The sequence below is a fragment of the Strongylocentrotus purpuratus genome, unplaced genomic scaffold, assembly GCF_000002235.5.
Source record: "Strongylocentrotus purpuratus isolate Spur 01 unplaced genomic scaffold, Spur_5.0 spur5_scaffold_5, whole genome shotgun sequence".
Classification (NCBI taxonomy): Eukaryota; Metazoa; Echinodermata; class Echinoidea; order Camarodonta; family Strongylocentrotidae; genus Strongylocentrotus; species Strongylocentrotus purpuratus.
Window position 1 is genome coordinate 34,176,778 of NW_022145611.1, and position 20,887 is coordinate 34,197,664.

Below are 20,887 nucleotides of genomic sequence, written 5' to 3' on the forward strand. Positions count from 1 at the left end.
TCGACCAAACGGCAATATGATTATAAATCCCACAAAAACCACGTTCTGATTTTGTAATACTTTCTTGTAATGTTCGAACACATTTCATTATGATGGGCAAGGCTATACCGTAATTGCCTTAGGTAGATTATTCGAAAGCCTGTGCGATTGTGTTTTTAGAAAACAAGGACGCCGTTTAAGCTCGGATATCAAACATACTGCTTTTTGACACGGCGATACGTTAGGAATGATTGATGTATCAGGTCGCAAAGACTTCTGAAACATCCATTTCAAAAGCTCTGTCCACCATCTTTGAAATGAGCGAACATTACCAAGAACGTGTTATGTATTCCGAACGTGATTTGAACAGGTGACAATTATGTACGAGTAAAGGGTATTGAACTATCCCTTGAGTTGATTACCTGAAAGCCTTAGCTGTCATGTTATTATTCTACGTCGGGTGGATCCGCAGTGCAATGTCAAATGAACTGATTAATTGCCCTATTAAGGTAAATATCATCATCTTTTTTCCGAGGTTGGGTGAATCTGCATGTGCAGGCGAATTTTTTTTTCCGCCAATCCTATTAAGTTCACACATAATTATGAACTCCCCCACGCGACCTCCACTCATCACGTACAAATATTTTCTTTGTCATCTAAACACGATGACGAGCTTGATCTGTGCACTCAATTTGTTTTGCTTCTTCTTCTCCTTCTTCTTCCACTTATTTTTTATTGATAATATCATTATTATTATTATTGTGATTGATATTATTATCATTGTTGTTCCTCTTCTTTGTACCATTATTAATATTACTACATGTACTATCATCATCATTCTACTATTTTACCACAGGAGCATTTATATGAACAGTAGGTTAATGCTATCAACGCTGTAAAATGATTTACGCCTACGTCACCCTCGGCGTACGATCGGTTGACGAACATTAAAAGCTGCGACCGTCGATAACTATTTAACAAGAATATATGATAGTAGGTGCTCAGTTGCCGAGTAGTTGCCGAATGTCGTACGAAAGTTGTCCCATCATCAAAGACTTTCGTAAAATAATTTGCGACCTCTCGTGGAAATGTTTGCGAACGGTTGATTGATCGGTAATAATCTACTACATAGAACTATTTACACAAATCATTTTTTTTTTATCAATTTAGAATTAGTGTTGCCTGTGCATTAAGTAAGAGGAGAAATATCGTCATTTGTTTTTTTAATGTGAAAAAGATATGGAACGACTGTAATAATATATTTTACTTTATCCATACCTAATCTAAGATGCGAGGAGAAATTCGTTGATCAAGGAAAGGAGCAATTGATAAATCACGTTTTAATTCTGGTAAAGTATTTGAATTTCATGGGACGAGAACGGAGTTCATTTATAACTATGTATGAAATTAAACACAGTTACAAAGAATTTGGCATCGATGAGAAATACATTTCCCCTGCATCTGAGAAAATGGGAAAACTGTGAAGTTTTTAGGGAGAGCGAGTTAGATGTGGAACGAAGTCAACAACTTAAGTAATTTGGTTATAGTAAATAAACCTGTCCAAGAATGCGTTCCGTATCCACACAAGTAAAACTAAAATGGAGGAAGAGGGGGATGGGGAAGGGAAAGGGGGAAGGGGAAGGGGGAGAGGGGGAGGGGGAGGGGGCGGGGTAAGTCCAATGAGTTAGAGAGGAGGAAAGGAAGGGATATATGTTTTGGGTAGATTGGAAAAGAAAAACTCATGATTTCAATTCTGTATAATATGTTGAGAAATATGAAACTCATTTTTTTGTTAATGTATCTAAATTTATTCTGAAGAAAAAAAGCAAAGCTTGTTCTAGTTTTGGGTATTTTGGGTATAATTTCCTATTATGTAATTGTGATCTATTTTAGCCCTATACATTGTGAAATCATGAAAAATGGTTTATGTTGTATTTATGTTCATTCATCAAATGATAAAAAAAGCTTTATGATTATGTCACACTTTGTAAAAACCTAGGACTATGGAAAGTGCATTGTTTCTATGTCATGTACGGAAAATAATTGAAGATTTTGAGAATGGAAAACAATGCATACAACAACAACCTAAAAAAAAACGGTCGGAAATCAATATCCGACAGTCGGTCAGCTTCATAATCTGGGGAGAGGGTATAAATCAATGACACAAACACGCACAACAAGAATTTCTTCCTCATTTTTAGCAAATGTATTTATTTAAATCTTGTTTACACCTTATGCTACGATCACAAAGGTTCGTACGAACGATAATTTCGTACGAATCTCCCTGTTTTTCCATTGTCTTCATGAATTTCCATTGTCTGAAAATCGTTCGTACGGCATTCTTAGCAGTTCGTAATGGCATTTGTAACCGAGGCTTTACTCTCTGTGATCTTTTAACTTACTCGTATATATAAAAAATAGGTTCCACTGAAGCCGATTATTATAATAAAATGACAACCATCGGCATGACAACAAAGAAAGAGTTATAGACATGACAGAGAGAAACTCGTTTAAAATGGAAGTTAGAAAGATGATGGTAAAGCTGCAAAGAACAGCCTGAGAGAAGGCAGCAAGTAATGGAAAAAGGAAGTGAAATGGGAAGAACGTTATGAAAGGGGAGGGGATTTTTTATTGTTTTATTTTTATTTTTCGACTGACTGCCTAGCTTGAAAGAATAAAAAGTAATAATTGATTAAAGTAAACAACATCCTGACTATAAAGTCAGCAATAGATCTGATAATGATCATAATGATTCACAGCATTGATGACGAACAATACGAATATAAATATAGAAGACAAAAATCAACTGGCGATCAAACTACAGGAGAAGCGATTCACTTTCATAGTTTCCTATGCCCCCTTTCGCTCATTTCTTTCAATGGATACAAACATAAGAATAATGAATCTGCAAGGCAGCAGTAAAAGTAACAAGAGAAAAGTGTCTACACTAAAATTCCTTGATGGTTGTCAGTGTTCGGCAAACATTTGGAGAATTATCGGCGACTGATCATTTATCCTTCGTCAATCAGCTGTCGACCTTTCCTCAAATACCGCCTGGTAATAGTCGGCAAGCACTGGGAATAGGTCGGCGATCAGTCGGCATTCATTCTGAGGCCTCCAGACTGACCAGTCACAGTGGTTTTTCGGAGTCGGCGGCAACCAGTCGTAGCTCTAGTGTGACTTTATGATATTGACCAAAGACACAAACGTACAAACAACACGTACGTTCTCGAGTGACGCAATCATTTCCAAGGAAAAGGCGACGTGGAGAATCACCAACTCACGCTTCTGAGCTTCAGGGATACCATAATTATGGACAGGATGCGGATGCCACTGCCACTGGTTATGCCTCCAGTTTGTGGTCTAAAGATAGGATTCTTATCTTGATATCACATTTTGATCAATGCAGAGGGTGGAGAAAATGGGGTTATAATAGAATAACAAGCGACATGATTGATGTCGAGATTGCGAAATTATGTATATGCGGTTTAGTTAGAGGTGGAGAGAGTATAGTACATGACCCCCCCCCCCCCCCCATCCCCCTCTCTACCCGACCATGTTCTTGTATTAGTATTATTGTCAACATTTCGATTGGAAAAGAAATGGGATACAATGAATGTTGTAATACCTTGAATTTCAGCTTGAAAAGATGATAATAGTAGAAAATGAAACTGAATTAAAGCACGTGTGTTTCAGTCAGAGTTAATCATCTCTGTTTTTCTAATTGGCCGGTGGCCAAGAGCAAACAGTGAAATGAATATTTGTTGAAAGAATTGCATGTGACGAGCATTAAGCTTTTGCCACAGGAATGTAGAAAATACTTGAATAAAAGACGCATGATCTAAAATACAATAAAACATTGTCCGAAACTTACAGTTTTCATACATTCGGAGAAAGGTTCATTCAAAAGCACTGTATTTCATTTTCAATTCCTCCCTCAATTTCTCCATAATAGAGAGAAGATTGAAAGCCGAATGCATTTTTTACATATTTTTCCAGGCATCAGCAGCCAGAAACTAGAACGAAAAATTACACTTCGTAAGCTAGGTTTCGATTTCGAATAGAATTATTGATTCTATTCCACAGTCCTGTTCTCCTTTCCGAAATGTATATTTAACATTTGAGGTGCAATAATTATAGTTTGTCCGTTTATGATTTAAGATACATCAAGCCTCTATTTCACCCTCTCTCTCTCACTCTTTCTCTCTCTCTCTCTTTTAAGTCTCCTTCCTGCTCTATATCTTCTTTTACTAGTCTTCTCCTTCATATCTCTTCACTCCCCCTTCCGACCACCTCTCTCCGTCTCTCTTCTTCTCTCCCCGTTTCTCTGATATTTTCACGATCTAGTCCATCATTAATCGATGGATAATTAAAAAAAAATACAAAAAATGTATGGTGTGCACGTGCATTTTCTCACATTCCAAATGGCGGCTTTTTGTTACCATTTCGTAATAAGCGGGAAAATATCATACCGGTGAAAAACTAAGCAGTTCATGCATGCCTGCCTCTAGTGACGCATATGATAACATATTCCAGTAGTTGTTGATCTAGAAAACGTTATTTTGGCTGAATCCCAAAAGACCTGCATGTTAGAATGGTTAACAAATAATAAGACATTCACTTTTGTCAATCTACCGGAATAAAGGTGGATTGACTGCTACAAGAAGAAAACAAGTGAAGTAGCGACACAACTTGATGGTAAAGAGAAGTTACAAACTCATTTAATAAATCATTGTACCTTTAGGTGAAAATTAAGTGCAAACAAAATAAACAGCAGAAATGCTGCTGTTTACTTGTGGTTGATTGCTATACAAATGTATCATAATATGCAGTAGACCTTTACATAAAAAATGCATTTCACTGGAAGAACCAGTGTAGATGCAGCTATCATACCCCCCCCCCCCCTCCTTTCTGGGGAAATTTCTGAATCTGAATATACCACTGATCATTTGTTACAGTGATATGTTTACCTGTATAACATCATGCATAACAAGAAACAAAGACAAATAAAAATGAAGGGAGCTAGTTGGGAATATGGAAAGAGACTATATGTTTCTTTGTAAAATTGTGATTGCTTTTATATATGCACGGTCATGCTGAAGTATGCCACCGCGCTAGAATGAAATAAACAAAACGAAACTAAACTTCATTGTACATGTACTTGATACTAGTGTGTATTTTCATTCTATTCTGACATAAACTGATAAAGCTAATTTTAAATAACCAATCCATGAAAAAATGCTCTGCCATTAACAAACATCCACTACTAAGGCAAACTCTATGTGTGACTGTTTCAGGTAGTAAACATAGCACCCTGAGCACATTATGCCACTAGATCTATTGTGTCGATATATTGACTCACACAAACGCATATCATAACATCAAATATTGAAAGACAAAGCTAACACTTTATTGAACTTTGCTAATAAACCATCTTAATGAGTGAGCAAGCAATTGTTCACCAATGGATTTTACAGCCCCCCTCACAACGGTATTGTTGCTGCAATCAATATTTACTGTATCACGCTTCAGTCCTCCTAGAAATGAGCTTTTTTCATGATATTATTTTTTCCTTTGTTGAATTGTAGGGATGGGCACAATGGATGTGTTCAACTGTTAGTAATGATTGAAAAAAAGGGGTGACAAGCAATTATAATGGTTATATTCAATTCTAGATAGGAGCCTACCCAAACCCAACAGCTGTGGGAGCTCAAAATAATTAATTCTATCAATTCAAAGAAATTATTAAAAAAGACAGCTGATAACATAAAGTTGTTACTGTGAATGGGCTTACTAAACAAATACATGCAGGACAAAACCCTTTATAAACACAAGTACACTCTCCTTAATCACTAAGTTACTGCACTTGCTAGTGGATATGCACAGTACACAATGTACATGGCATATACAGCAGGTTCAGAAGAGAAATAAATTGTCTCTTTGAGCCATAAGGGCATTAAATCATATTTAACACAGTTTTATTAAACGCCCTTCTGTCTCTGAACAGGCAATGTGCAAATATAATATGAAAATGGGAAAGACATAAGTAAACTCAGAGAAAAACTGAATTTTAATTGAACCCAGTGCAACAATGCATGCTACACAAACTGGGGAGGGATGCCATGGCACTACGTATGCTTCTATATTGGTATGATGACATCATATTACCAGGGTATAGAAATGAAACCGACTAAAGGTTCTCGCAATATTTAGATTTTACAATTAACAGAGATTCACGTTAGCTTGGGAAAAGAGCTTAGGGATAAAAGCTAAAAGCCATCATATTCATGATTTCCCTCCAGATTAATTTGTATCAAAACCCCCAATAAATGTTAATTAGGCTACGTGGTACTATGAAGCAACTTTTCTCAATCCTTGTAGATGATAAGCAGAAATATGTGAATAATAAATACACACATGCACATATGGATAGCGATACAACCTTGATCTACAACCGGTTTTCATTAAAAGACTTTAATTCAGCAAGCTTCTTTGTTCGCAAAAACAGTGATATCATATACATCAGTACATTTTGGTTTAATACAGATGATTAAATTGAACAAACATGGCATTCTGAAACTCCCTTATTATTGAGCATGCCTCTTTAAGGGCTTATTGCAAGGAACTAGAATTCCTGCTTTTGTTATAAAAATGTTTTATTAGCCCTTGGAGGCTTTGACTGTATTCAAAGATTAAATTGAATGCTGCATTTGTATTTGAAGGAAGCTATCAAGAAGTTATTCTGAATGTTTATTCTGTTTCGGGATCATCAAATTATAACATATTGACTAAATCTTGCCGAAAATCACAAGCCATTAGAAACATCAGGCACAGGAATGGGTACATGGGCCTTCTTTTTAACAATAAAATATTGGTAGCAACCCCTCACTTCTTTAAAGCCCCATCTAAGCAAATATTTTGTAGGGAGCATTGCCAAATCTGACACTGTCGAGCGATACCATTGTTTAGATCATAACTCAATGTTCAGTAGAGCTTGAATGGAACAATCAGTACTGAGCGAAGGTTCTATCTCTGTTCATAGTCATGTGATCTTCAATCATACAAAACAAACCTACTTTCAGTAGGCCATTGTTCGTAATGTAACAAAATTTATACTTCAGTGCCTGATACAAACTATTTCATTCACCTGTTACAAGTAATTGTATTCAATAGTCAGAATGCAAATTGCATACAAGTATATTACGTGTTGTTCGGTGGAGTACGCCATAATGTTTGTCCTACCTAATGTAGCAAGAAGGAGGAGGGAGGGGGGGGCATGATGGCCCTCCTCAAGTTTTTGATGAAAATGTCTATTTTATTAAAAATTCCTGTACCTGGTATTCATCAAAACACATGTGTACTGATAACTGATGAAAGAAAGCTTGATGAAAGTGGCTTCATGTGCAGAGCGATTTTGATAAACCTGCTACAGGTTAAATACCAGTTTTGCTATATTTATGACAAAATACCTTCATCATGTTTTTGCATTTTAAACCCAAAAGGAATCATATACCTTTCTAACTATTAAAAAAAGAAAGAATGAGATCATCAAAGCAAACAAAATTTGAAAGAAAATAATCACGAAATTAAGAAAAGGAAGAAGTAAAGAAAAAAAGTTCAAACGCATTAAGTGTGCAGAGCTGATATACCCCTGTGATGACCTTCTATGATTATTAAAGATATACCTTGATGTAAATCTTACAAACATTGTTGATCCCACATGAGCTAGCTAAACTGGCACAGACAGGCCTAGAGTAAATATGGCTTTTACTTGAGCAGTGCTGAAATACCACCCTTGATCAAGTTCTTGAATCTCTCTGATCTGGTGGGTGAGCCGCTGGTGGGTGGAGGAATGGTGGTGATGGCAGCAGGGTTGCGGGAGGAGTAGGCGTCGCCATGGCGAGATGTGGGAGGAGCTCCGGCAGCATCCAGCCGACAAACCCAGTACATCATCTCACGGTCATCCTTGGCTGCAAACAAACATTGGTGGCCATTGGGAAGTCTACAATAGGTCAGACAAGGATGATATGATCGAAAGAAAAATAATGGGAAAGATATTAGTACAATGACTTTGTTTCTGTGATCATGAATATGACAGTACCGGCAGGCCCTTAAATCAGGTCATATCTGCAAAAGTGTAATGCATAGAAGATAGTCAGATGGGGCATCAGTTTTAAAGCAGGAAGTTCATTGGCAGAGTGCATATTTTCTTTCAATCATAGTTTAAGGATCTTTCATACTTCTGCCCACTCATATATTACATACAAAAACAGACACATCCATGTTCATGGGACCTCTCTGTTTCTTCAACCTTAAAAAAAGAAGAAGCCAACTGAATAGTTATCAACATGTTACAGCATAATTGATGAAACTGATACATGGAGTAACCATGTACATATAACTACACACAGGAAACAGAGGGGAAATAAGCCAGCTGGCAGACTCACGGTAGGTTTCGAGAGTTGCAAAAGATCTCATTATTGAACTATTGCTTACATTAACCCTAAAGTAAATGTGCTACTTTGAAACCACATGATCAGCTTAAGCAAACCACACTTTCGACTGGTTGCACTTCCCCATCTCGGTCTCTGCGAGCTAGGCTCATCCCCACCGTCCAAGGTCACTCACGCGGTCCTGTATAACAATTAACCCTAAGAAGAAATCCCAAATCCTTGTCAAACAACTCTTTAGCCTCTGCATTCGATGTGCATTTGATAGTGAACTTTGTAATTGATTGGTGAAGTCAGTGAAAGTAGTCAATAAAAAGAATAGAATATGTGTGAACGATTGATTGCAGCTTTCTTAATTTGACCGCTCCGTTTTAAAATAACTTGGTAACATTTTACGTGTCATGTTAGTGCACCATCAAATTCTTCGTAGGTTTATGTGCTATATGCGACTGCATATGAGTTTGCGGAGTGACCTTTGACCATACAGAGGAGCCTAGCTCAAAAAGACGGAGAAGGGTGAGCACTCAATAGTGTGGTTTGCTAATTACATATAAAATTGACAAAGTAATGAAATTAAAAGGAGGAAAGATTTTCTTGTAAAATATATTAAAAGTTTAAAAAAATGAAACTCACTTGAAAATACAATTAAAACATCATTGAAATATGTTATGTTTATATAGAAATTAAATTAATAGGGCTTTTTGATAATATAACAACATATCTTCTTTTATATCCCTTATTGTAAGATTGTTGCATTTTTATTGCTGACGTCACAAATAGTTCACCTTTTCCCAGTAAATAGTGAACTATTCTTTTTCCCGGCCTCCCCCCAAACTGGCAAAACTCAGCGAGCGTACAGGATTTCAAATGCCTCCGCACGGGCAACTCCTGCGGTGTCAAGATGCTCAAACCATGCAATTTACACTGTGCAGTAACTGCACTGCAGTACCTGCATAGCGCCAGCTAATATATATCCTTCAATGTTTAATTTGAACGTGCAATTTTCTTTTATTCAATTTCTGAATGTGATGTGAATGTGAGTACGGTATATGTTATTACAGAAGTGTACAAGGAATGATACAGATGGAAGGGATATAAAACAAATATACAATGACTCATTCTCGGAACAAGCTAAAACTATTCACACTCAGGAACATCATTAGTACTATTCTCACAAGGGCCATCTTCCTTGATGCTAATAGTTTGAGCTACATCCTCGAGTGTCACTGTATATTTGTATACTATTGACTTTATTGCTTTTTTCCAAGAACACACAGAGAAGTACAGACAATCAAGGTTCTCCATAAAATTACAGGTTAAGAGATAATATTGACACAATTAAACTATAAAAGGTGTCGAACAAACTAATGGATTTGTTTGCACACTATAAAAGCTGACGTGGTTGTAGGGTTTTTAAAAAAATCACCTTGCCTTAGTTTTGGAATTCACAAATGAACAGGAAAAAATAAATCAACTAGGGTAATGAAATATTTGGGAGGAGAGGGAGAAGAGATAAGAGTGGGGAAGGGAGAGGAGGGGGGGGGGGGGAGGAAGGAATGAGAATGAGAATGAGAATGAGAGAGAGAGAGAGAGAGAGAGAGAGGTGGGGAGAAAGAGTAGGGAGAAAGAAGAAAGAACACAGAAAGGCAAAGACAGAGTGAGGGAGTGAGGGAGCAAGAGAGAGAGAGAGAGAGAGAGAGAGAGGGGGGGGGAGGGGAGGAGGGGAGAAAGAGTTCGGAGAAAGAAGAAAGAAAGAAAACAGAAAGACAAAGACAGAGTGCATGAGGGAGCAAGAGAGAGAGAGAGAGAGAGAGAGAGAGAGGTAGGGAGAAAGAGTTGGGAGAAAGAAGAAAGAAAGAAAACAGAAAGACAGAGACAGAGTGAGGGAGCAGAGAGAGAGAGAGAGAGAGAGAGAGAGAGAGAGAGAGAGCAAGAAATGTTTATCTATCCCAATCAATCTATAACTGCATTAAATCACTCATCTCACTCCATGATTGCTTCTAAAAAATTATCTTCCTGCCCCAGCTCCCAACTGCCAGCAAATTGTTGGCTGTGAGCTGGAAATACATTTTGTGCCAGGCATGCCAGGGAAGTATCAAGAGACCTGGGGACACTCCCAAGTAGGCTTATTCTTTACGTCATACCTCGCTTCGGTCAATATTTATCCAATAAAGTAGACAGCTGAAATTCACCATCTCAATGCCAGTAATTTCTTATTTCTCTTCATAGAACAGGAGCAACTTGAGCAATGCTTTGTCATCATTTGGGGTATAAGAGTATGTTTATCAGTCCATTCTCAACAGCTGAAGCTATTGCTTCATCAAATAAAGATTTACAACAAAAATCCTAATCATTTCATGGAGCGGAATAAGTCTCCGTTTATACTGTAAGGAAACCTGCCATGCTACATGAGCTCTTACATAGTAAAGCAGTTACATGACTCTCAGAACATATACTGAAGTTTACCTACAACTTTACAAGTAACAACATAGCCCCCACCCCACCAACATTTCTTGGATTATGGTATTTTTTGTATTCACAATAAAGAGGAATGACAAATGAATTTTAAAATGTTGATCTGCTGTCACTGAAAATTGTCCAAATGACCCTTTAAGGGGCAATGTTCAATAATGTTTAAACTTCACTTTATTATCTTTTTTCTTTGTTTTATATACATGCGTATTCATATATTTTATTGAGGGTGGCAAAAACCTTTTCCACTAACAAGCAGCTTTCAAGAGAAACATAAATATGTACTCCAAGAACCAATCTTTCATTACAAAATAAAGAAAATGACAAGAAATGTTCTAGACCACTCATCTCTTTGGACTGATTTTGTATCATATCATATGGGCACAAGAGTTAAAAAGTAGTTCTATAGGTGTATATCATATTAGTTAGAAGTGACATGTATAGACTACAAGGTATCAGTCACTGTAACCCCACACCTAGCACACCTGCCCGCCTCTAAGGGTCTAGCGTACATCCGGACTTGGTGAATCCATACCAAGGTATGGTGTTGTCTGACAGCACTTAGACCCTGCAAAATGCTCTTCAATTTTAAGATATCCAGGTATTTCTTCTACATTTTCATTTCCTCTACAAGACATTGCTATGGGCACAGCATTCGCAATTAGACAAGTTTGGCTAATAATCACTTACAAGATTAAATGATTAAGGCAGAAGCTCAGATGTGTCATTCATACGTATAGTATAGAAGTATAGAAGTATAGAAGTAGGAAATTGACATTAGCTGGACATTTTGGGAGATACACTTCTTCATACAGAATTACAGATAAATGTATTCATTAAGAATCATCTTGTTTCCTTTGGAGGCATTTGGCATACTGGTATCAAGTTTGATCATGATATCAATAAAGTGGTGAAGAGTTCATGTTACATAAGCTTTTATCACATTATTCCTCAGACATGATAACATTTACGGTAGATAAACATACAAATGGATAACTGAGAAACAATGCCACCAGCACCACTTTCAGCCAGGTTGGTGGGGAAGGGGAGGGACATCAAAACATTGAAAGATCCCAAGACTGAATGTAATAAAGTTCGTCCTATGCACAAACATAGTTTGAAATCCCAATGGTGTGAGATTTGACATTCATGCACGTCACCCATATCAAGGGGTGAATGTTGATTTGTTGTGCCAGGAAGTATATGTCTGACAAGTATCCATTTTGAAGACTCCATGACTGCAATCATAACATACTTTGTCTTCAGCTGAATCCCTTAAAGGCCGCCATGTCAGTAACCACCAAACAAAGACACATTCAAATAATGGATAGGTAACTTATTTATATTTCCAATGCTGACATGGGAAGAAAGAGCTTTGAAGATTTTCTGGATGCATTCAGATTTGAATGAATTATATATATTACATGATTACAGTAGTACTATGCACTTAGACATGTACTTGATCAGTCTGATATAAATTCATATACAGTATAAGTATCATATGATGATGATGATGATGATAACCATGTCAAGCATGGTTGATTCAATTGATTGCTAAATCAAATTACAAACAGACACATCATTAAAACCTGTATTGCATTTGCATCCACCACACTCCATTTTATGAATACAATTGTCATGAACAAAATGAAAGCAAATGTTATCTTTTAGATTCAGCGCATATATATATCATCTTTAAAAGATGGCATCGGAGTGAACCTGCCACGATAGATCACATGCTTGTCAAATAACATCTCTTTCAATCTTAGGAATTACAGACAACCAAGACACAATGAAATGAGATGTTTAAAGGGACCTTACTTGTGATAGTCGTGGTGTCTGCTAATAGGCCTATACATTACATGTACATTATATGTATCACTTCTGATATTTGGCCTTTGATTTCTTGCAGTATCAAGAAAGACATTCAAATCTGGTCTATTTAACATTATTTTGACAGACTTTGGCTACTGTATATAATCTACAAGGTATTTCAGCCTGTGATAGCGCCAAAACACAAATTCACAAAAATCAAACTAACAAAAGCAAACCAACAACAAAAGAAGAGAAAAAGTGACAATTTTTTTTGAAATTATTTGGAATGTAAGTAAAAGTATGAACAGGTACTTTAAAAATTAAAAATAAATTTATGGGCAGGTTGGTAGCTTACTTCCCACAACATGGACAGGACTGTATGCTATTTAATACATTAATATCTTCAGAACGTGAAAGTTGAGAACATACAGCATAGCTCGAGTTATCATGGAAATTTGACATGTGTGGCAAACCATAAGATATTCCCCTTGGGGGAAATACTTGAGCATGGCGCCTCCTTAAATTACAGAATTTGAGTACTTACAATTCTGCTCCAAGATATAATATCACCAACATCATCTTCTAAGAAATAAAAACACCCTAAAATATACTTTATCGATATTGGCGGCAATCCTGTTTTATTCAACTGAACATCTCACATTTCCCAGGGACCGAAACAGATTTCTAATAAGAGAAAATGTTAAACCAATTGCAATGAATAAAAAAGGCATTGTTTGAGGAATTGTTTTTGACATTAGCGAGGAGAAATTCATTTTTTCTTTATCACATGACAATGTTGATACAAGTATCTCTGATCAATATACTACATCCAATATTGAAGAGCATTGTGTAAAGCCCCATAAATCAACATAATAGTAAAATATATAATGAATAAATTCAGAGATACCTTATGTTTATTTTTTCTGGCCATCAGCCATCAGCCTTCTAAACAAGTGAGATGCACAAATATTTTTGTTCCCGATCATTTTGATGTTGTGGTACATTTCACTCAACTCTAGAACACATTGGCAATCAGCCACAATCATGGTCTAACCATGTGTGAATTATTTTGAATTTCACTTTGTCATCTTAAAGTGAAAGATTTTTAAAATGTTGGCAAAGGATGAAAAATGTATATACTAATTGCATCAATGTTATTTTTTGCAAGCTCTAAAGCTTCTTGTTGTGCCATGCATACTCTCTCTCTCCATCAATTGTCTATTCAGTAATCTAAGAGGAACTGGATAGGAATAGCATACATTGTTTAAACTTGCTTGGCCTGCCTGCAATTCTACAATCTCGGCCGTGTAATTAATGGAATCATTCTTGGGGGCATTTGAGGGCTCTTCTCTGCCGGTCCAATTTCCATGATGAATGATCAGTATAATTGACAGAAACATATCCCTTCACTAAGTCAACGCTGTCTCCCGGTTATATGTTTTCTCGTCTCGCACTGATAAGAGCTGCTTTGACACCAATCTCCTTTTCTTGGTAAGCTTTGGGTTACTTCAAGGAAAGAGATTTGCTCTGAGCGGACATGGATGATCACTCAGATCATAAAAGTACACCAAGTTAAACATCAACCCATACCCTTTTCCAACTACTGTATGTCTCAGTTCTTCTCCTACTCACTTGCTTACCTCCTGCTTTAACTCAATCCTTTCCTTTTCATTCTCAGTCTTCTTTTGTCTTCTTTCCATGTGTGTCACATTTCTCCTTTTTCTATTCTTCCTTCTCTCCGCTTCATTTTTTTTGTAAATTCCATTTCTCCCCTTTCTCTTTTTCACCTCTGTTTCATTTCCCTCTTTTACTTATAATTTCCTTGTTTTTTTACCTAATTTAAGCTGCTTTTTTCTAAATCTACACTGTTTGCCAACTCTGGTATACCAACTCTACTGATATGACTAACATGACAATTTTTTAAAATTCCCAAAACAAGTGCTCTTTGAGCATAGAGACTGCAATGCCAAATGGCTTCATGGGATGTACTGTACCTGTACACAATGAATATATATTTAAAAAACCTAACAAATAGGCAAACAAAAAACAATATAACATGTACAATTAGAACATTTGATAGGTATTCTATCAGTATATAATGGATGAATAAATACTTTATATTCTCTATCACTACTATTATGCACTTGATATCGAAACTACCTTCTATGCAATCAACCCTTTACAAAACAAACACACACACACATACATATACAGGGCAAATAAATAAAATTCCATTGTCAATATACAATAATTCCACCGAGAGATCTTTCAAATAATCTAGATGACAGGATAAATTGAAAGCTATTTTCCTATCAATGATAGACAACCTTGTATCAAAACGAAAGGTTAAAAGTTATCTAGTGTTCTAGGTAACGGTGCTGCATGTCAACAGAAAATGACTAAAAGTCATCTCTCGGTTTAAAGTGAATGGATTGTTTTGACTGTTATGTTTAGATATAACACCAGGGGCAGATCTAGCTTTTTGCTCAGGGGGGGGTTGACCAATAATGACGATGCAGAGCATCGTCCACGAGCCGCGAGCCGATTTTTTGGGGGTGTTTATTTGAACCCCGTAAGTGATGTTTTCCTGGCATCTATTAACACAATGGAGACCATAAAAAGCAGTGCATGATAACGTCTTTTTAAATCAAGTAACAGTTAAATACACAGTTATATCCAGAGTTATCATGTGTTTGGTTAAGTTACCAGATGAGTTGAATATCTTCTCACAATATTTGCACTTGAAAGGGTTTCTCTCCAGCGTGCGTTCTTTTTTTTTTCTTTTTTTTTTCCTTTTTTTTTTTTTTTTTTTTTTTAATGTGGGGATTTTGGGGATGAGAATCGGCAACGCTGGCCTAGCTTGTCACTTCGGCGGTGGCCCGTGTCCTCAAAAAAGCTGATGGGGGGGGGGGGGCAAGGGACTCTGTGACATTTGTTCGCCCAACCCCCCCCCCCCCCCCCCCTCCCCCCAAAAAGAAATAATAATAATAATAATAATAATAATAATAAATGAAATAAATACATAGAAATAGAATAAAATAAAATTACAAGTTTAAAAAAAAAGATAAGATTTTAAAAAATGGTCCCCGGATTTTTTTTTTTGGGGGGGGTTGCAACCCCCCCAACCCCCCCTCTAGATCCGCTTCTGAACACGAACCAGCACAATACACAAACTAGCGCAAATTTAAAATGAAAAGCACTATAATGGCAAACCATCTCTTAATTTTTGACAATATTTCTTGGGGAATGAAACAAGCGAACTTATGGCAAGAAGGATTTACAATAAAATAAACAGAAATCATGAGATGACCAGAAACGAGGCAAGAAAAAGCAAACAGAGATGCCGAAAGGAGGAAGAAAAAGAGAATAAGATTTTTTTTTTAAATGATAAGAAAGAAGGAAGAAACTTACTGGACTCTAAAGGCGTGTTTCCTTATGAAGTAATCCTTAGCAACTGATATGATAGCATTGGTTAATACGAGGGGCTCTTCTATGTGGGCACCTAGCTCCTTGCCCATTCTGTCTTTGTAGAACATCAATCTTGGGCCGTCCTGCTTCATGTACACATAGTGCCAGGCTCTAAGTGAGGTACAGAGAAATAAAGACAGAAATTTGCAGATTAAATCAAGTGTAAATGTATAATTTCAGAACATTATAAAAGCCACTCTTTTGATGTACAAGTAAAAATGAATTAGTTTTTATGGTGGTGGGAGTGAGTGGCAAAACCAGTATGGAATTTCTTTAGAATGAATCCTTACCTATATATGATATACAGTCAAAGTTTTCTTAGCGGCCACCTCTCTTTAGTGGCCATGTATTTTTGTTTCCCTCAAGAAAGAAATGTGTGTTGTAGAACCTGTCTAGAAAAGGCCACCTGCCTACAGTGGTCACTTTCTCTGTTTTCCCTTGGGTGGTCTCAATAGACAGGTTTGACTGTACATGATTTTAAGGGAATCACTGCTGTGATATAGATAGAATTCTTGTTATTCTTTATTTTTAGAAAAAAAACATTAATTTCCCATTCTAAAACACAAATATTGTTTGCAGGAATGCTTTCTTGCACTTTTCTTTAAAAAAATAATTAAAAATGTATTTGTATGCATCAATACCAAACAACCTAGAAGGACACTCTGAAAAACATGTTTTTTATATTTTATTTATTGGCACAGTAAGTGACATCTGTATGAAATCATCCAACAAATTACTCATTGCTATTGTATAACTATTATTTGATTTGATTCAATTTAGTTATTTATTTTTGTCTTGAAAACACAAACGTAATAATAAAAAAGCTCTTTTGATAGACGTATAAAACTAATACAATTTTTATGAACAATAAACTAGTGGCATAGTATAAATCCAACCATTAAAGAGGCACTGGCATCATTAATAGAGTACCTGTCTCACTCAGAAAATGATTTGTTAGTTTTACGATTTCTCTCATTGATTTATAGGGGATGGGTGTAGGAGCAAGTCTTTTTGACTAATTTGTTCATCCTTTTCCTATTTCTCACTTTCCTGTTCTCTCTCTCTCTCTCTCTCTCTCTAAAAAAAAAAAAAAAATAATAATAATAATAATAATTGGGGGGGGGGGGGTGGGGCGATGGGGGCACATGCCCCCTGTTCCCTCATGTAGCTACACCACTACCTAAATATACTTGTGTGATTTTAATATATTGAGCTTATTAAGTATACCCAATATTAGACCTGTATACACTTGGCATAGCCCATGGCACATTAATTAGCATTCACTGTAAATTGTCAACCTTTGGCATACTTTTATAAAAAAATTAATGAGACATGTATTAACAATTCCAGCTACTAAATGCATGTACCAAATTAAGGTCATGATATGGGCAACTTGAACAAACACAATAAAACAGTAGCTTAAGTTTCCAATTCAGTGATAAAATGGTTACTAGATCTGCCCTTCAAGCCATACAAGCACACATCAGACGTGAATCATAGCCTTTTGGTTTTGAAATCCTGTTCTTCAACGATGTGGTTAAAATATTGGATTACTTTTTATTACTCTCTCAGTTTTCTCAAAATAATCAAAGACTAGGAGAAAAAAACAATACCAAGAACAGGAAATGAGAGTAATTGGAAGCTGTGGAAGGTGAAGAAACACTCCAGAGTACTGTCATACTCGAAAGATAAATCTTGGCCGGTAGAAAGGAAGGATAGACAAGAATCGAAATGAGAAAACCACAAGAATATCCAAGCTACAGAACAAGGGAAGTTTACTCATACAGCAACCCTCATTCACGTACAGTATATCACCAAATGACATCAAAATCAAGCCTGTCAATGTCGTGCTAAAAAAACCACAACTTTGTCACTAACTTCCAAGGCTACCTATTATACATGAACTTGATATGAACTTTTTCTCAACTACGATGGTCAAAATTGTCCTGGTCATATGAAATTACGTTTCCTATCACTAGGTGCAGGATATCAAAATATTTCAGGGATAAGCACACTTACACTTCATTCAGGAACTCAGCTTGTCATATCAACATTTTTATTAAGAATACTAAACATTTTCAATTTCAAAGAGGGATGGAAAGTGAGAAACTTTTCAAATCAGCATACTTTAAATAGATGTCACCCTAACTGTGCGTTAGCCTTTAAAGCTGTGTGTATCATACGCATAACTGTCATGGGCATGCAAGTAAAAGATTGAGATAAAAAGTGGCCTCAGAATGGCAATTATTTAAAAAAAGATAAAGCAAAATATTTAAGATACAAAATCAGAATACCCCCTTAGGTTTTTTTTCTTCAGGTTACTCATTTGGTTAAATTGGGTTTTATGCTTATGATTGATTTTGTAAACTTTAGTTAGTCTTTCAATGGCATTGAATAATTCAACATTTTTAATTTAAAATACTTTCCCCTTCACAATGAAGAAATCATTGACTGTGTTTGAGATTTAGAGAATTAAGCATTCCAATGCCTGAGACACTCATATCAAAATATCAAAATATTTTTTTCTTCCATGCAGGCATTTTGGGTGGTTATTATCTGTCACCATAATAATTTTAATATAAAACGGGAAATTGAAAGAGTGATTCATACAACCTTTAAGAACACTGTAAAATGAAATGAAAGCGTTTCTTCAAAAATGTGGGTTTCCGTTTTAAACATGCAGAATCCATTGCATGCTCTTTAGTTTTGGTAAAATAAAAACAAACACATACAGGCTGACAACTAGACTGACATACATACAGACGGCCAAGAGTGAACTTTGTTTCATATTGTTTGTTAGAATATTGCTGATTGAGTCACAAATATGTTAAACAGATACTATTCATTATATACAGTAGCATAATTTCTGTGTCATTAGTGCTAGAACATCTATATGATAATAACGGCCTTCACAGTTGAGTTCATAGACGTTGAGTGGCTATTGATTATCAAATATAACTCAACGGTGGTGGTCCAATCGATTGAAATCATTTCAAACAATTTCTTTTTTTAGATGCAAGTTGAGTACTTTGCCTATTGTGTTTTCTTTTTACCTTCCCCTTAATACAAATAAACAGTATCATGTACATACTCAGTCTTTTGGAAAAGGACAATTATTCTGCATTAATTTTCAAGGTTAGATAGACTGGTGCTACACTTTTTCAGAACCCTTTGTTAACAAATCTAGTAGTCTACATACATGTATCAAATTCTTCCATTTTGGATATGTGAGAAATGATTAGAACCATTGGTATTGGATGTAATTGGCAAGAGGATTCTACTTTTGGCGATTATTGGACTTTCAAAACATTGTCATACATAGAAACAAATTGTCTGCAGACAAATATATTTCATTGACTTACATTTGACATAGAAATTTAATTTCCAAGCAGTCATTTCAGTATCTTCAACATTTTCAGAGTTTTCACTTCTCTCTTTTTAAGAGATATGAACTCTTTGTTTATGACAACTTAAAGAAAATACATAGAGTATCTCAATCCAATGGTATTTATTATCCAACTGCTGGCATTGTCACCTTAAATTATTTGTTAACATCTTTGAAGGACACTTAGAAACATGTTAACCCATCTAGTATATTACAGTTATAATGCATTCAATTATTTTTTACAGAATAGTAATTTCTGTTCCTTTAGCTAAGGGTAATTAATTTTCAATTGTAATCAAATTGTTGTGAAATTAGGCAAATCTAGTTTGTGAAGACCAAGATTCACATGATTTTTTCTCTCTTTAAAAAAAATAAAAATAATAATCATTGTTATTTAATATTAATATCATTATTACAACAATTATTATTATCATTATCATCATCATTATTATCATCATTATTATTGTTATCATTTTGAGTACTTTTATTATTATCATTATTATTATTATTATTATTATTATTATTATTATTATTATTATTATTATTATTATTATGGTCATTATTATCCTCATCTTCATCATTATTATACAAATTTGCATAAGGAACAAACGCCAAATTAAATAATACGTCCAAGGCAAGAGAGAGTGTAATCAGCTCTAATGATAGAGAGGAGAAGGAAGGGGAGTGAGGAGGAGAGAAGGAAGAAGAGGAAGGAGGGAGGAAAGAGGAAAGAGGGAGGAAAGGGGGGTTGGTGGAGGGGGAGGAGAAGAAAGAAAATACTTGTGCAAACAATAAAAGGAAATTGTAAATACTACACTGCATACTACGATACAAAGGAGAGCTAACAGTCGCCCATACTTTGCATGTAATGATGAACTGATTTAAAGTGGTGCTGTTCAACTATGATGATAATTGGCCCCTTGATGATCATTACTGTGCATTTTTTTTTCTTATTGCCATGGTAACTGGTTCGTGGAAAATTATCTGGGGTTTTCCCTTTTCTGACCCTACAAATATGTACCATTATCGTAACTCAGTAAATGCTGACAAGATGGTAATAACACAGGAATATTGAATTACGTGACAGTAATTCAATCTACACAAGTTCCTGTCTTACATTACCTCAACTACCGGGGTAATACAAACAGGACAGGGCTTTTTGTTTTCTAGTTTGTACCAAACCGAGAAGCCCTAGTCAACAAAAGAATATCATGTGCATGTATCACAGACTCTATTTACAGATATGCTTTGGCCCTTATACAAGTACATTATGTTAACCATCTGTCATGTTCAGATGACCTATGACCTTTACCTCTAT

General features: G+C 35.8%; 1 protein-coding gene across 1 annotated transcript in view; it reads right to left on the reverse strand.

The window, feature by feature from the left end:
• Positions 1-4,671: 4,671 nt before the first annotated feature.
• Positions 4,672-20,887, reverse strand: part of LOC100893159 — a 30,850-nt gene continuing 14,634 nt past the window's right edge. Inside the window, exons 13-14 of the mRNA XM_030999271.1 lie at positions 16,128-16,295; positions 4,672-7,981 (exon numbers count right to left, since the gene is read on the reverse strand). Of these exons, the coding sequence (XP_030855131.1) occupies positions 7,747-7,981; positions 16,128-16,295 (403 nt within the window). The 3' untranslated portion in view covers positions 4,672-7,746. The remainder of the gene's footprint in view (positions 7,982-16,127; positions 16,296-20,887) is intronic.